This window comes from Narcine bancroftii, chromosome 13 (assembly GCF_036971445.1).
Source record: "Narcine bancroftii isolate sNarBan1 chromosome 13, sNarBan1.hap1, whole genome shotgun sequence".
NCBI lineage: Eukaryota > Metazoa > Chordata > Chondrichthyes > Torpediniformes > Narcinidae > Narcine > Narcine bancroftii.
Genome location: NC_091481.1, coordinates 4,140,509 through 4,158,562, shown reverse-complemented (window position 1 = coordinate 4,158,562; position 18,054 = coordinate 4,140,509). Strand labels below are relative to the sequence as shown.

Below are 18,054 nucleotides of genomic sequence, written 5' to 3'. Positions count from 1 at the left end.
TAGAAGCAGTATCACAAATGACACCAATTTCAGGATGGCCGATCACGCCGAGATTCCAATGCAAATTATTATTTTTTCTAAAAAATGTAATTTATTCTCTTAATAAACCTTAGCAATCCACATTTTGGTTACAATCACCATACCACTGTTGGTTAAAGCAATGAGTGTTCTGAGCAGTGAAGATAAAATATATTACAAGCAAAACTAAGAGGATGATGAATGCAAAAAAAAGATTGCGGTATATAATACAAAGTTTCGTTTCAAAAGTATACAATTAATTATACAAAGAGGCTAACAATGGGCTTCATTCTCCAGCCTTCAGCTGGAAGTGGGTGGAATTTGAGTATTTTTTTATTTATTTACTGCACTGTACAATGCCACTTCATCAGGACTTGTGTTTACACAATTCTTCACCCTTGCCATTGTTTCAAACAAATGGAACTATAAAGGCAGAATTTGTTGCAAAATAGAAAAGGGTATGTGGTTTGAAACCCCTCTTAGTGAGCTCGAGATTTCTTTCGCTTGTGTTTTTTCTCTTTCTTCTTGTTGATGCACTTGGAACAGAACCATGGCACCTCATCTGGAGGTGCTGCACTGATCCCCACACACAGCCTGGAAAATGAGAATCGAATGTAAGATACCTTCATGATTCAAGTTATTTCGACTGTGTCCGACAAATGCAGGCACCTCACATCTTTATGCAGTGTTAGGATGAGAGAGGATCCAAGAGAAACATATAATATTACAAAAAGGATAGATGAGATGGAGGCAGGGAAATTGCATCCAGGTGAGACTAGAAATCGCCTCAAGATTCTGGGGAGTAGATTTTGGACGGAGAAGAGGAGGAATTGCTTTCCACAGAGAGTCATGAATCTGTGGAATTCTCTGCACAAGGAACCAGTGGAGGCTGCCTCATTAAATATATTTAAGAGACAGTTACAGAACGGTAAAAGCTGATTCTGGCCATTTAAACCTGTGCTACACCATTACAGCCAAATCATCCAACAACCCCTTACATGTTAAAGAGTGGGAGGAAACCGGAGGACTAGGGAAAACCTATGCAGACAAGGGGAGAACATACAAACATCTTACAGACAGAACTAAGGGTAGGTAGGTGGAGGAAAGCCATCATTTTATTAAGTGGCAGATCAGGCTTGGTGGGGCAGGTGGCCGGTTCCTGAATTTCTTGGTGAACAAATATAAATTTAATTTGAAGTTGTGGGGAATCTGTTTAGGTGCTAATAGGAGCACTGAAGGCAATTCTGCCTCTCTTGGGGAAATTTGTGCAGTTCCCCGTGGAAGTGCAAAAAAGATTAACTAGAATGGTTCTAAGGACGAACGATTTTGAGCCGCTGCCTCACAGTGCTGGACATCCAGGTTCCAATCCGACCTCAGGTGCTGCCTGTGTAGAGTTTGCACATTCACTAGGGCTGGATGGAGCATACAGCTTCCTCTCACATCCCAATGATGTGTGAGCGGGTAAGAAGGTTAAGCAGAGATCGAGTGGTCTGGAGTAGATGAGTAAATGGGGAGAATAAAAAATAGGATTAATTTAAGACAAGTGTTAACATGTGGTTGAAAATGGGTGTAGCCAAAGAACTGTTTTTTCCTGCGCTCGCTCTCTCTCTCTATAACGCTAGTGGTTATCTAATATTGGCCAGTAATTATGATGGGCTTAGATCAATAAGATCGAGGGGAGGACATACTCAGCAGGGGACACTTTAAAAATACAAGAAGGGTAGGAGGTACAATGGAGTAAAACACAAGTATGCAAATGCTATGATTGTAGTAAAACACACACAGAAAAGCCGGAGGAATTCAGGTCTCACAGTGTCCATAGGAGGTAAAGATATAATACTGACATTTCGGCCCTGAGCCCTTCCTCAAAGTATAAGCAAAGAACAGGAAGGTGTCAGAATAGTAATGGGAGGGAGAGGAGTCCAGACCAACAGAAGGTATTATGATGAATGGTGAGAACTGATCTGTCTCTGTGAAGGCAAAGAGATGGAAAAGGGAAGAGAAAGAGAGACCATGGTAGGGGGAAAGGTGACCAGAGGAAGAAGTTGGAGGGAGGGTTCAATGAAAGCCAGACAAGTCGATGTTAATGCCATCCAATTGGAGGGTGCCCAGATGGAAGGTGAGGTGTTGTTCCACCAATTTGCGCATGGTCACAGTCTGGCAGTGTATGAGATCATGGACAGACATGGAGGACAAAATGATTTGTTTTAAATACCAGTAGTTATGATCTGAAATACACTGTTTGAAAGGATGATGGAAGCAGCATCTGTGCCCTCATACAGGAGTCAGGCAAGCATTTGAGAGAGAATAATCTCCAGGTCTGTAAGGGAAGAACAGAGGAATGGGATTGATGAGATTGATGAGACTGATTGAATGGGATTGAAGAGATTGGTTTGCAAGGAGACAGTTTGCCCTCAAAATATCTTGGTTTACAAAGTGCCAAAAGTGGCAGTGAAGGAGCCTGGGCACCAGGAATGTTCATCAACAGAGCTTAAACTTTATCAGCACCATCCAGATGCACTTTGCATTGGTTTTCCATTACTGCTCAAATATCACACTTGAAAACTGAGACGGAGAGGCGGACTGCTGTAAATGTGCCCCTTTTAGTTTGCTTCATGCCTAACTTGTACCAAAATACTATAACACCAGGGTAAATCCTTCTCCTTTCCCTCAAGCTTAGGTTTAGGCTGGTTATCATAAGCGTTTCCCAGAAAAGGAAGAAACTCCCGAATTTCTTACCAATGGTACCAGTCGTCGCAGTCATCGCAGCCAATCATTGGGCTGCCGTCATCTGCTTTGTTGCATCCAGGGCAGATCCAGACTTGATTTCCCCATTCATCGAGAACCTGGAAGCACGATGGGAAGGAAGAGGAGGAAAATAGTTGTCAGGGATCAACTGGATGTGCAGTACAGTGTGATGATGCTGTGTTTTACAGTGGTCTCTTTCTTGCCATGTTAAGGAAATACAATAAAGCCCCTCTTATTTGGAATTCAAGCAACTGGCAAAATATCGAGGAAAATAAATAAAACATTTAAGAATAAATAGAAATTTAAATAGTTTAAAACCATAGAAGTAAATGTTCTCTGAAGTAACGCATAAGTCGTTGGTGAAGATGGGAGCCAATATTCAGCCAGCGGAGGGCCTTGATTGGGCTTTGCGCATAGCAGCTGTTTGAATAATGTTGTGTTTGAATAAAATAGTGACACCCAGGATGAGGAGCTGGTTGATGCCACTTGATGCTGGCTGGGGTGACTCTCTTAAATCCTAATTCCTGCTTAGCAAGAGTTGCCCCAGTCGGAACTTGGAGAAAGGGGCCAATTGTGATGGTGGCAAGGTTAACGTAGTGGTTAACACAACACTGTTACAGCGCCAGTGACCAGGATTCGAATTTAAATTTTATAAGTTATGGGAATTAACTGATTAAAATGAACTTTAAATAATTAAGGACTACATACTGATTTTTAAAAATTACTTTATATTTTGCACTGTCCTTTGTCTTTTAAACTGTTCATTCTTAACCCTGGCGTATTAGTTAGGCATTGCAAGAGTGAGTGTCAAACTTGGTCATTCAGCATCTACCACAGCTGCTGATACCAGGGGTTTTCTATACTTGAATCCTAAAGCCACAGGTCATGCTGCTGTTTGATGGCCCATGGTTTGATAGGGAAAATGCATTTCGCTGCATATATAGTACAACACAAACAAGGCTTTCAGCAAATAAGCCACGTTTGCTCGCAGAGAGTGTTCTCAAAATTAATGTCGTTACTTAGATATTTCACTTATACCAGTGGTTCTCAACCTTTTTCTTTCCACATACCACTTTAAGTAATCCATATGCCATCGGTGCTCTGAGATTAGTAAGGGATTGCTTAAGGTGGGATGTGAGTGGGAAGGGAAGGTTGAGAATCACTCCTCTAGAGCCAATTGTTACTGAAATATTTGGCTTGAGAAAAATTGTCACTGGCCCATTTCCTTTGGAGTTATTAAACCGTGCACATAATGGGTCAATGAGGTACGATTAAAACAGCGGTTTTCAAATTTTTTCTTTCCACTCACATATCACCTTTAAGCAACCCCATACTAATCACAGAGCACCGATGGCATAGGGAATACTTAAACTGGTATGTGAGTGGAAAGGAAAAAGGTTGAGAACCACTGATCAACTGGATTAAAAGGAGCAAGTTTTTCCACACACAGAGTGGAAACCTGGAAAAAGCTGCCAGGAGACGTGGGAGAGGCGGATACAACTTTAAAAAATCATATGGATAAGTTCATGGTCAGGAAAGGATGGGTAAAATGCAGGCAAATGGAATCTGATTGGGTAAGCATCCTGGTCGACACGAATGAGTTGAACACAAGAACTGTAGATGCTGGAATCTAAGAGCCAACAACGAGAAGCTGAATGGACTCACTGTGTCAGGTAGTGTCTATAGACAGAAATGGTCAGTCAATGTTTCAGGATGGGATCCTTTAGGGAAGGGGAGATTGCAAGCATTATAAAAGGGAGGGGAGTTTCTGGGGAGGGGCTGTGGTAGGATTCTGAACAGAAGAAGATTGGAAAGGTGGAAGTGACCACTTGGGAGTAGGGGGAAGGTTTGAAGGTTTGAGAGAACAGGAACAGGTCGAGATGGAACCAGCGTGTGAAAGTAAGCGTACAACAGTTTTTTTTAATTCAACCTTATAATGCTGGCAGAAGGGGTACAAATAAAGAGTTCAGTAACTCATTCCCTACACTGAGCCCCAACTCAAAGCTTACGGAGTGTTCATCGCACTTTTATACACCTTTGGGCAGGGGTCTGCATGAGACCCTACAAGTTTCACACAGCTGGTGTTTTCTTGTTTTAGACAACATGTTCCCTTGTGGTGTCTATAGATGGCTGGGAAATTTCAGGGTGTCCTTTACTCAAGGTGTATTTACATTCTTGAGGTATTAGTTTGTAGGTGCTTCAAACTGCAGCGGGTAGTCCTCCTGGGACATGGGTGTGATCTCTGGGTCGTGGGTGCAGGATGCACCTATTCAATTTGCAGCCAGACCTACCTGATAAATCGCCAACCCGGCGATTTAAGGGAAATCCCGCCCCTGTGATGGCATGGTGAGTGACGCATCACTATTTGGGAATGGTGAGGCTAATTAAAATGGCTAGAAACCAGGAGATTCAGCTTGAACCTTCAGAAAATAGGTTCTTAGCAAAGCTGTCACCCAATCTGTAGTTAGTCTCATTTTACTGTACAGCTCTTCATGCTCCAATTTAATTAGATCCCTACAACATTCAGCCCAAGGCTTATGACCATCTCAATTTGTTCTGTTCCTCTCTAAACCTCCTCACAATCTATCACAGACTCTGGGTTTTTGTCATAGCCTCCAATCCTTCCTATGTTTCAGAGTGTCCAGCTCTATTTAAATTAGTCTTTGGATCAAAAGAGGGTAGAATGAAGCTTGTTTGTTGTGCATTGAAGTTCCCCAATTGTCATGGATGAAAATGATACTCTACTTGAGGTTTCATGGAACTAACTCACAGTACAGATGGGAGTAGTGGGGTCTGTGACTCCGAAGGGACACTCTTCATACCAGTTAAGTATTCCCTATGTCTCTGATGGGATTCTCTTTTGCTTCTTTTTCTCTTGTACTGTAAGGGGCGCCAGGAGTCACTAATGGTGACTCTGGGCGCCTCCCGAAGGCAATTTTGTGCAATATTACAATAAAGAAATCTTGAATGTAGGGCTGAAATGTTCTTTAAGAACCTGATTTTAAAGAGATGGAAACATGAAAATGGAACTTCAATGCACGCTTTTATAGGCAACTGGTTGTTTGTGTGGATCAATTAAAGTTCATTTCATTTTGATGATATTTATGGGAATGAGAACTATGAAATTATGGGCAGTACTCACCACATATGTGCTGACAGTTTCTGTAACTACGCTTCTCACTGGCGTCTTCGAAGCTCCGGCTGCAGAGCAAGTCACTGCAGGAGGCGCAGCAGGAAGAGCAGGAAGTGGAGATGGGATGGCTGTGGGCAGTGGAAGGGGTGCTGGCGTAAGAGCTGGGGTGACGTGAACAGGTGGAGGTGCTGGGGATGGAGGTGGTGGCGTCTTCGGGTGTCCTGCTGGAGGTGAAGGCTTGGCCTCTGTGACTGGGACCACCTTGCTGATGACGCTGCAAGAAAAAAAAACAGACAATGCAACTTAATGGGTGCCGGCCGTTTAAATACTGGTCACGAGGAGGCAGTTGGACAGGACACATTTCTAATTCATCCTTCTGCATTCAATTAATCTGACATCAGTTGATTATTAATTCCAGTATACTTCATGGACATGATGGTATTTAATTTGGATCAATTCTGAAGGACTGGCCTTTGTAATTGTTATCCATGTGAAGTAAATGGGGCTTCATTAAGGTCAGATTTCAATACTGCAGATCAATTTGAAATTACTTTCCTATTCAAATATACAAAACTTGGGAGATTTACTTTTCCAGACGACATATGACTGTGGTCATGCTAATTAATGAATTTTGTTTTTAGATCAATAAATAACGGGGCCAAATGGCAATCCAGAGTTCGATTACATTAAGCACAAGAATACAAGAGCAAGGATCGTCAAGTTTATTGTCATCTGATTGTACAAGTATAACCCGACGAAAGAGCGCTCTCCCGTCCTTGGTGCAAAACGCACAGACACACAACTCGACAGAACACACATACAGACACATAATTCATAGGCAGGCCAAGGATTCATCTATGATAAACAAATAAATAAATATTGTTTCATGAATATGAGAGTCTCGGAGGGTTAGTGTCAGCAGTTCCTTTGGTCGTTCTCTGCCCTTGGGAAGAACCAGTTCCTTAGCCTGGTGGTGCTGGCCCTGTATCTCTTTCCTGATGGGAATAGCTAAAAGCTACTGTGTGCAGAGTGAAGGAGTTCTATATCTGGTTCCCACGCTAGCATCCCACAGCCTATGCGAGTCATTTGATCGCAAGTCGCCTATTGCTCGCCGCTCATAACGTCTCATCACTGTGGTGAATGTCTGCCAAGCTGCCTTCCACACAATATATCCTTTCACACATTTCCGTATCACTAGCAAACTTGGAAACCTTGCATTTTGCTCTCTCTTCCAGGACACTAATGTAAAAAGTAAACTAAAACAAAGTACTGATTCCTGGAGTATTCCACGAGTTACGTCCATGGTGCAGCCCACATATTCTTCTACAGTAGCATTGTCAGTCTGGTCCTTTCAATCACACATTCATTCAAAGGATGGTTAGAATAAGAACAGGCTTTAAAAATGCCTCTGAAATGTTACAAAGCACCTCACGTGCTTTTCAGTGCACTGACTGTTGTCACAAAGGCAAAAAAAAGAGATGCAAAGGTTTTGCATGATCAAATAGTAAAAAGAGTAAAATAAACAGGTGAAAATACAAAATTGTGGTTGAAGTACAACAGTACTGGAGAAACTCAGTAGGCCAAACAGTGTACTTTAAATAGCAAAGTTAGAAATGCATTACAAATGTTTCTGGCTTGAGGCCTTCATCAAGGTGTGAGCAAAATGTATACAGGCTCCTGAACAAAATGGTAGGGGAGGGGCAGGAGCAAAGTCCCACAGGTAGAAGGTAAGAGGTGAATAAGGGAGGGAGGGCACACCAGTAAGCAAGGGGAGGGGGGGGGGAATGTCTGTGAAAGTAGAGGGAAGCAGGTGGAGAGCCAGAGGAAAGAAGACAGATGGGGAGAGGGAGAATGGGGAGTGAGGTCCCCGATTTCACTTCAACTGCTCTTGCTTCCACGAATCCACTCCCCGTTCTCCCTCTCTTCCCCATCCCTGTGTGTCCTTTCCTCCAGCTCTCCACTCCTTCCCTCTTCTTTCACAGAGCCATCCCCTGTCCCCCGTTTGCTGGTGTGCCCTCCCTCCCTCATCCACCTACCTCCTCCCTGTGGTCCTCTCCCTGCTCTTCCTCACCTCACCATTTTATTCAGGCACCTGTCTATATTTTGCTCATACCTTGATGTAGGGCTTAAGCCCAAAACATCGGTTATGAATCTTTACCGAATGCTGTTTGACGTGCTGAGTTTCTCCAGCATTGTGTTTTTACTTTTTTAAAATAAAGCAGGGTACAGATAGGAGAAAGGGCAACAATACCCAACGATTCAGTCCCTTGAGCCTAATTCAGCCTATTGAGATCGCAGCTGATAAGTGTATAACTCCAACTTCTCACAGAAGAGGAGGAGTCAGGAAAAGTTATGTATAAATGGGTTAGTTTGGCGATAATGAGACTCCTGATATTTCAGTATTGTTATATTTTTTTAAAATGGCAATGTAATATGAAAGACTGCAGATGCTGCGATTGTAGTTATAACACCTAGAAATACTGGAGAAACTCAGCTAGTCTCACAGTGTCCAGAGGAGGTAAAGATATATCGCTGACATTTCAGGCCTGACTGAGCCTTTCTTTAAGCAAAAAGAGGAAAGCATCAGAATAAGGACTGAAGTATGGCAGGGGGGGGGGGGGGAGACCAACCCAACAAAAGGCATTAAGTGGATGTGATAAGAGGAAAAGTGAGAATTGATTTTGGGTCTGTGAAAGAACTGAGAGAGGAGACAGGGGGAAAAAAACTACTCCAAACCATGCAGCATAAAGATCACAGCACCCAATTGCAATATTCAGGAAATGAGAAATCTACAGATGCTGGGGTCATAAAAATGATGGAGAAACTCTTTCGTGTACTGCAATTTTTTTTACAGATACCAGCACTTTAATAGGTCCTTCCAGTCCATGAGCACCTGGCATCCAAATACACAAATTTAATAGGTCCTTCCAGTCCATGAGCACCTGGCACCCAAATACACAAATTTACATACTGTACTTTTTGGAGGGTGGGATGAAACTGGAGCACCTGGAGTATACCAACAAAGCACCTGGGAAAATGTACAAACTCCTTAAAGAGTGCGGAGTATTCGTACCCTGGTTACTGGCATTGAAATAGTGTTGTACTAACTGTGCCACCCAAATTGTAACATTTGAAAAAGGAAATATGAAAAGATTTCAATCTCCTTGGCATATGGTACCCTGATACCTTCTTTACAAGTTCCATGCCTTGGGTTAACTTCCCAAAATCTCAATTCAGTCACCCGAGATGGATCAGCAAGAAAACATTAGAACTGTTGTATAACTATCATTTACTTCCCTTTCAATCCAGCCAGATTACAGGTCACTGAGTTGCTTTGGTTAAGATGGAACAAGAGCTCTTCCAAAACATTGTTTAACTTCAAAAATAATTAAACCTTTAAATCCGAGAAGGAAAGTAATCCATGAATGGGGTGCACAGTTAATGTAACGGTTCGAACATCACTATACCAGTGCCAGCGACCCTGGTTTAAATCTGGCGCTAGCTGTCAGTTCTTCCTGCATCTGCATGGGTTTTCTTTGAGTGCTCCAGTTTCCACCCACCCTTCAAAACATCTGGGGGCTGTAGGTTAATTGGGAGTAATTGGGCGGCACAGGCTCATGGGCTGGAAGGGCCTAATACAGTGCTGTATGTCTAAATTTAAAATGTAAAAAAAAATTTAAAATTTAAATTTAGAATATTACCATATCTAATTAAGAAAATAATCAATTTTAAATTTGTACACTTACCATTTAATGCAAAATTTTCACATTAATTTCTGTAATCTCTACATTTTTTTTGCTTTCAAAAGTACAGTACACAATGTCCTTTGTGTCATATGTTGCCAAACTATTTTTTACAAGACAAAAATGTCTCTGGGGAGATTTCTGTATGAAAGGTCATGTCAACCACCACTTAAGTGCAATCAAAAAGTAATTAAAGTAATTACTGAAGGATTACGAGAAACTATATTTGTTTAGCTCATCCAGATTCAAAGTTTCCACCTATACAATGAATATAGTTTAAGGTTTAAGTTGAAACATTAACAGAATTTCTTTTCGGCTGGTAGAGATTTGCTTATGTCAGGTACACAGATAAAGTTTAGCAATAAGTAAACAGGTCTGAAATATTATTCAAGGCTCGGTTCTTTTGCATTTAATGCATTTTTAATGCTTGTAGGTCAAATTGTGAGATGTTGTGGTTAAAAGAAATGTTTTCTCCTGCTTCTTATGCAATTGCTGGGTGAACACCTTGTGATAATTTACCTGTTAAAAGCAGTGTGATGTACTGCTGCCATTTTAGAAATTGAAATTTGGCCAACAATACCAACATCCTGGTGTTTATGAAATTACAGACGAAACACACAAGACTAACCTTGAAGGATATATTTCATCTTGACATGACAATTATTCAAGAAAGGGAATGAACAATCTGACCTTTCCACAACATGCTGTTCTGACTTCAGACAAGGGCACACAGGAAATACAAGATAAAAATATAGTAATTATTGGTGGAAATATATAGCAAAAGGTTGTCAAAGCTAGAGTACTTTATCTCAATTTTTAATTTTACAGCATTAGATTCACAAAAATAAGAATCACATCTATTCTGACTGATGGTCAAAAATTGCATAGATCCTTATACCTAAATTTAGCTTCCTGAATTCAGATAGGAATTTCACGATAGCTGTAACTGCGAATGAGTGAGTGAAAAATAATTAACCAAGATCAAAATAATCTGGAGCTAGTTTCATCCAGCGGCATGGTTCGCACAGAGTTTAGCACAACCCTGTTACAGTGGCAGCGACCGGGACTGGAGTTTGAATCCAGCACTGTCTGTGAGGAGTTTGCACTTTTGTCCTGTGTCTGTGTAGGTTTCCCCGGGGGCTCCGATTTCCTCCTACCCTTCAAAAATGCACAAGGGCTTTGTAGTTCATTTGGGTGTAATTGGGCAGCATGGATTGAATGTCTAAATTAAAAAAAAATTAAAATAAAAAAAACCATGTTATTTGCATTAATTAGGATTTGGGTACATCCATGGGGAACATTACAACAATCAGATGCCTAAAAGCTTGCAGCCTCGTTACATCAAAGCACTAAGGTAAAATGGTGCAGATGAGTGAAATAAAACTGCAAAGAGTCTCAATAAAGGGTCTCATCCCAAAATGTTGCCAGACCATTTCTGTCCATGGACGCTGTCTGATCCATTGAGTTCTCCAAAGTTGCTTGTGAAGAAACAGTAAAGGTTAGAAATACTCGGAGGTGATAATTCTAGCTGAGGTTGCCTCTTTTGGCAGGAGTGCCAACTCCAGTATCACCTGGAGTTCAGCATTTCAGAATGTAGCAATGAGAGACGGCATCATTCAGAGGATTGTGTGCAAAATGTTGAGCACACAAACCTCCTTGCTGTGACTAGACATCACTGAGAGGAAAATGAGGACTGACTGGAAAGTAAACAAGCACAGGATCAGCTACAATTCTATTAATCAGATGATAGGGACAAGGAATATCAGGATAGCTTTTGCTCTGATTCCTTCATGATTTTAATTCTGCACTTCTATTGCTAAAATTAATCATAACATTAAGGAAAACAGCATGAAGAGAGGCTTGGTGTCAGTTTGGCACCTCCCCAGAGACAGAGAAGAGAAATTTAATTTTTGAGTCACATTGCAGCTAAAGCTGGCGATTATTAATCTATAATTTTCTAGATTTTAAATGCTTCAATTTGTATCACATACTGGCAATTAAATGCTGGTTTCTTCCAAAGGGCTGAGTTTGTTCCTCTCAAAACATCTACTCACTGCGTAACATCATTTCCTCTTTTCAGCACCTGCCATTTATATTTTTAATCTTTCCAGGTTGAGCTTTATCCTGCTTCTTTTTAGAAATTATGAAATTAGAATATATATTAACACAGCAAACTACTGCTGAATCAGACCAATGGTTTAACCGTGACTCATCACTAATAATTTTGACTCACTCACTGTCCTAAACAAACCTTTAATTTTTTAAAGAAGTTTAAGAATGGGACAAAAAAAATCCTCGATTGGGTCAGCACGGTTAATGTAATGGTTAGTGCAACAGTGTTACAGCGGCAGTGACCGGTGTTTGAACAGGGTTTGAATCTAGCACTGTCTGTAAGGAGCTTGTACGTTCTCCCCGTGTCTGTGTGGGATTCCTCTGGGGGCTTTGGTTTCCTCCCACCCTTCAAAACGTACAGGGGCTGGAGGTTAATTGGGTGTAATTGGTGGCACGGGCTTGTGGGCCAAAAGGGCCTGCTACCGTGCTGTATGTCTAAATTAAAAAAAATTAAAAATAATTCAAAATTAACCAATCCTGGAAATATTGCACACAACATATTTCACTCAGGATTATTCACTCAGTAGGACCACATGTGAACTTAGCTGCTCTATTGGCAAGTTCTCATGGTTCCAAATCAAATTCAAGATATTGTGGATTTTACACTGACTATCTGAACTTCACTCAGTGGTGAGTTATTGGAAATGGGGAAAAAAATTTGCAGGGACTGTTTGGAAATGAGAAGGCAAAAATGACAGCAGGAGTGACACTGTGGACACACATGGCAGGACACCTAGCTTAATCCTTGTCTCATTGTTCAGGATCCTCCATTCCTTCAATAAAATTGCCCCAAAAATATGTGGAATGATTTTGATCAAAAGGATGCTTGGCTGCAAAACTCCTAAGGAGAGCAGGAATGATTCTTGACCTGACCAAACATTTAATAATTATTAAGTTGAACTGATCATGAACTCAAAAAGGGTGATGGAGGAGGCATAACCCCCTCATGACCCCCTCAAATAACCATTTGCCAGACAAGAGTAAGGTATTTGTCGTCTCACTTGGATGTGGGAAAGTAAAGTTTAAAATCATGCTCTCGTCCTCTGCTAAAATTAGTTCAAATAGCTACTGAACAATCTAATCAGTGAGAAATGGGACATGCACAAAGACAGGACGTTATTAGGCTTGCACTTAAAAGGGAGTTTGAAATCATTATCTAATGCAGAGTTTCCTTCCTAAAGTAATAACTAGGAAAAGGCACATGGGATAGTCACAGATGTCCTGTGAACTCAAAGCCACAGCCTGGGAAATGTCTCCCAGCTTCCATTCAAATTATTGCTGCAATCAATTAAATTTAATTCTGCATTTGATATTTGAACAGGGATCTGTGCAGTTGCAGAGGGTGTGGGATCACTGGAGGCAAATCCATGGATACTCGACGATTCTGAATGGACTCAATTTTGCTTCTCTTTCTCTTATTGTTAGGGGTGCCAGGCAATGCTCATGGCGACTCCTTGTTTGCCTTACAGCAGACAAAGTTGAAGTATATGGATGTTACATTTTTAATGTATAATTACACGACAATAAAAGGAACCTTTGAAAATATACTTCAGGAAAAGACAAGGATTGCAGCAACCAATAAAAATGAACATTAAATACAGTTTGAAGTGTCTGAACCCACAATGATAAAACTTGACTCCAAAACATTGTATTTTTCTCTTCATCACCCGAATGATGCCAATATCCATATTCTAATATAGTAGTAAAACATGAAAGTCTGCAGACACCATGGTTGAAATAAAACACATTGCTGGAGAAGCTCAGCTGTACTTTATATAGCAAAGATAAAGATACTTAAGCAACGTTTCGGGCTATGTCAACAGGGACCCGAACACTGTTTGACCTGCTGAGTTTCTCCAGCATTGTGTTTTTACTCCATATCCTAATACAGTAGGTTTCCCCCATTTCTGTTAACCAAAATGTTCCATTAACCAAACTTTTTTGTGGTGACAATGTTATGTCACAAGTTGAAAAATATTTATCACCTGACTTGCCCATATGGGACTCTGACGCCCTGTTGGTGCCATTTTGATAACAACGGAGCTCTCATGTACTGTACAAAGATGAAAAAGCCATCAAGGAGAATTTCGAGTGTTTGGTGCTGCATTTCTCTTATTTTGCAAGCAGAGATCGAGTTATTTTTTGCTATGTATTAAACATTATTTCATGCTTGAAAAGCCTGCAGTTGATTTTTCTTGATGTATCAATGCTGATGCTACTGGGCTGCATAAAGCCATTTTGTTCCGATAATCGAAAAAACCCAATAACCAAAAACCAACCCTACCCAAGATTTTTGGATATGGGGAAACGTACTGTGTGTGATTATTTGCTATCATGAAAACGTGGTATGGAACACGGGCATGCAAAATGACAATCTACATGAGCGGGAGGTTCAAAACATATAATATCTCAGTTCTATTGTTAAGGTTTCAAATATGACAAGGATCTCTTATTAAAATATACTGTTTTTACAGCACTGATAATTCAACCCACTCTGGTGGAAAAATTGTGCTACTGCATGAATGAAAAACAGATGTCATGGACTGACATAACATGGAAGTACCAATTGAGATCCACATTGATTTGGAGCATTGAGTTGCATCATACTTTAAAAAGGGATCTTAACGAGGGGGTTGGAGAACAATTTACTCCAGTAACCATCAGCCAAACAGTGAGAAAAGTTGTTGCTTTGTTATTCTACAAGCATTGCTGGAATAGTAACTAGGTAGACACCAGAAGAGGAGAGGATCAGCTTGGCCATGATATCCTCTGTACATAATCTGTTCATGTCCCACCTGGGGTCGCAAATAAAGAGCAGCCTTTGGGTGTGGTTCTAAAGCCCATAAGATATAGGAGCAAAAGTAGGCTAATTGGCCCATCAAGTCCATTCTGCCATTCGATCAGCTGATCCATTCTCCCACTGCCCAGCCTTCTCCCCATATCCTTTGATAACCTGAGTATTCAGAAATGGATGCCCTTCAATCCTGAAGTTATTGCCCTACCATGGGAAACCAAGGAGTACAGTCCAAGTACCATCAACTGTTCCTCATATGCTAATCCCTTCATAGAGATACAGAGTAAAAAGAAGGCTCTTTGGTTCACAGAACCCATTTTCACCCATTTTACACAAATGAAAAAAAAATGGGAGTGATGTAGGATTTCTTGAGGGCATGCTGAATGAGAGTCTAAGAAGCATATAGGAGAACAGGATCATTGGTGTCTTGTTTGAGGTCTGGTTCTTCAAACTGTTTGCCTCAATTGACCAAAGGCTGGACTTACATATTCAAAGTGGTGGTGAATTTCATCATTAATATTTTTGACTTTACTGAGAAGAGGTTCCAGAGAAAAGAGAAGCATTGCACATTTTCTGAAGATCCTGCTCCAAACATTTAATATTAGGGTAGAACATTGCACAGAAAAGGCAAGTTGGTAGAGGCCTTGCAAATAATGGAGTGTAAGACCCATCTTCTTCAGTGACAGTTGACAGTGGGCTGGAGTTTGGCTTCTGAATGCATGCAAAGGCAATAATTTTCTGCAGACTGCTGCTTTACCGTTGATATTGGGGTGCCTTGGATTCCGGAGTACAGGTGGCATGGGCTGAGTAGTTTCCCATTAAATCTGAAGATTAGCTCCACCTCCCACAAGAAAATAAATAAAAGCAATGATGTGACCTTGTTTAATATTGGTGTCCACGAAGTTTGGTTTCATAGTGGACCTGTTGGTTATGATCATATCCCTTCAACCCATTGCCAACAATCATCTCATTAATCTTCTCCTTCACAATGCTTCATCTGCAAACGCTGATTGCATTTTTTTGTTGCACGTGTTCCTCTAGTTTTCAACAGTAATTCTTGCTCAAACTAACCAAAATGACTTGCTAAAAATAAATCACTCAACTGGCATAGAAACTTCTCTATTGGAGTAATAAGATGTTGTAAAATGACAACCGTGAATCATTTTCAAAAGTGACCCGTTATCCTGGGCTAAATTTTCAGTATAAACAAACTTTAGGTTAACACTCTGAAAAAAGGTTTCTACCTGCATGAATCAAAACAGGAGTCACATTGATCTGCAAGTCACTTCCTTTGTTGGGATTTGCAGTATTTGGCTATATTATAGTAGAACCAAATAATTATTTTAAAATAAAACCAGTGAGGCTTTTCCTACCTGTTTAAACACTGATTTTTGCAGTTAACAGTTCAATTTATTATTCAAAGTTGAAAACTTAGCCAAAGAGTTGCCAAGATCCCATTAAGTTAGAATATGTGCATTCTGGAAGAATTTGTCTTGCACAATACAATTATCGAGTCAAGCCACTTTTTCTTTCTAAACTATCTCCTTTGCTTTGTGAAGGAGAAGATTAATGAGATGATTGTTGGCAGTGGGTTGAAGGGATATGATCATAACCAGCAGGTCCACTATGAAAACAAACTTCGTGGACATCAATATATTTCATGAGTAGCATTTTCCACAGCAGGCCAATTGAATAAGGGTCAGAGAGAACAAAGTACTGTCCATTTGAGCACTTTCACTCTGACCGCATCAGAGTCAGGAATCTCCCAACTATTTTAATTCTGCGTCCTTGGCCTCATGTACTATCCCACCAAGACCACCCATAAAATGGAGGAATGACACTTGATTTTTAGTCTGGACATTCTTCAACTGGCTGGCATCAACGTTGACTTATCTGGTTTCTGCTAACCAACTCTCCATTCGCCCCCACTTCCCCCTCGTCTCCTTTCCTCCAGGTCTCCACTGCCTTCTCTCTCTCTCCATTCACAGATCAAGCCCCCCTCCCCCTGCTTGGTGCTGTGCCCTCCTTCCCATACCTACCTATTGCCTTCTGCCTTTGGGACTGTGCTCCTATCCCTGCCCCTTCCCCCTACCATTTTGTTTGGACACTAGCTGACATTTTTTCACACCTTAATGAAGGGCGCGCCCAACAGTACATAAAGGACACTGTTTAACCTGCTGAGTTGCTCCAGCATTGTGTTTTTATTTCAACCACGGTGTCTGCAGACTTTTTTGTTTTTCTACTGTTTATATTTCATTATTTGTACTGCTACTCACGGTGGGCGAACAGCTAAAAACATTGGCTACATTCATAAAAGAACTTGTTTCAGGAAGGGCTTTCACCAGTGTTTCTTTACCTAATTCCCCATCATAAAAAGACAAGTGGATGGACTGAATACCAGCTACACAAGCTAAAATGCAAGCCCATTTCTAAACAAGTTACCAATAAGTCAATCCAACCTGACCTTGAACATACATTTTGATGGAAGGTTATACACATTCGTATTATGCAGAAAGCAATGTCAGGAGATTAATAATTCTATTATATAGCCATTGTATACAAACATTATATCATCTGACATATAAATTACCTGATACTGAAAGCACTTTGCTCACTTAAATCACACAATTAATTCCATAGCATTTAGACAACTGTTCATTAACCAGATTTCTTAAGACTCAGAAGAGAGTCAATCACCTCAAAACAAAACATTTTTTCCTATTGTATGAACAAGGAAGATAGATTTAATTAGCACAGTAAATCTCAATTATGGTGAAGACTTTATTCTAGAAATCATAACTGTCAAATGTTCTACAGATTACTTCATCCGCAAATTTAAAATTTGATTTAGGCAGGAGGAAAATTACAGATGTGCAATTCATGCTTCAAGAGGTAAGACCAATTTTACACCTACAGTGCCCTCCATACACCTTCTCTCCTTTATTTTCCCGTGCTTCAGTTTTATATTTGTAATCAATTCACATGTAATTAAAGTGTATATTCTATATTATTTATATATATTTTGATTTGATCATGTGGAAATCATAGGACTTTTTATACATATTCCCCTTGTTTGGGACATTTAGCTTCACAGTCTGTTTAATAATAATGAATCAAGAGACATGAGGTTAACACAGGAAAGTGATGCTGGATTAAAAGATCAGCCATGATCTCACTGAAGAGTAAAGAAAGTACCATGTGCCATATGGTCTACTCCTTTTCTTATTTCTGTTGATGGTGAAGTGTGAACAGTTAGTGAGAATGCTGAACGACCAAAGGATTTGCTCACACTAACCATCTGTGTGTGTGTGTGTGTGTGTGTGTGTGTGTGTGTGTGTGTGGGTATATACATATATGAATACTTGCCCTGCATTATTGTTTGTGTATGTGTGTGATGTCTGGTTGTATGTCTGCACGTTTTGCACTGAGGACTGGAGAATGCTGTTTTGTCAGATTTTACTTGTACATTCAGATGAGAATAAACTTGACTTGATCTGCCTGCCTTA

The 18,054-nt window shown here is 40.5% G+C and overlaps 1 protein-coding gene across 6 annotated transcripts in view; it reads right to left on the bottom strand.

Moving 5' to 3' along the window:
• Positions 1-333: 333 nt before the first annotated feature.
• The window catches only part of taf3 (TAF3 RNA polymerase II, TATA box binding protein (TBP)-associated facto), a 170,447-nt gene continuing 152,726 nt past the window's right edge, over positions 334-18,054 (bottom strand). For all 6 annotated transcript variants that reach the window (XM_069910006.1, XM_069910007.1, XM_069910008.1 and 3 more), the window contains 3 exons: positions 5,909-6,173; positions 2,758-2,864; positions 334-612 (listed from right to left, as the gene is read on the bottom strand). In XM_069910006.1, the coding sequence (XP_069766107.1) occupies positions 498-612; positions 2,758-2,864; positions 5,909-6,173 (487 nt within the window). In that variant the 3' untranslated portion in view covers positions 334-497. The remainder of the gene's footprint in view (positions 613-2,757; positions 2,865-5,908; positions 6,174-18,054) is intronic.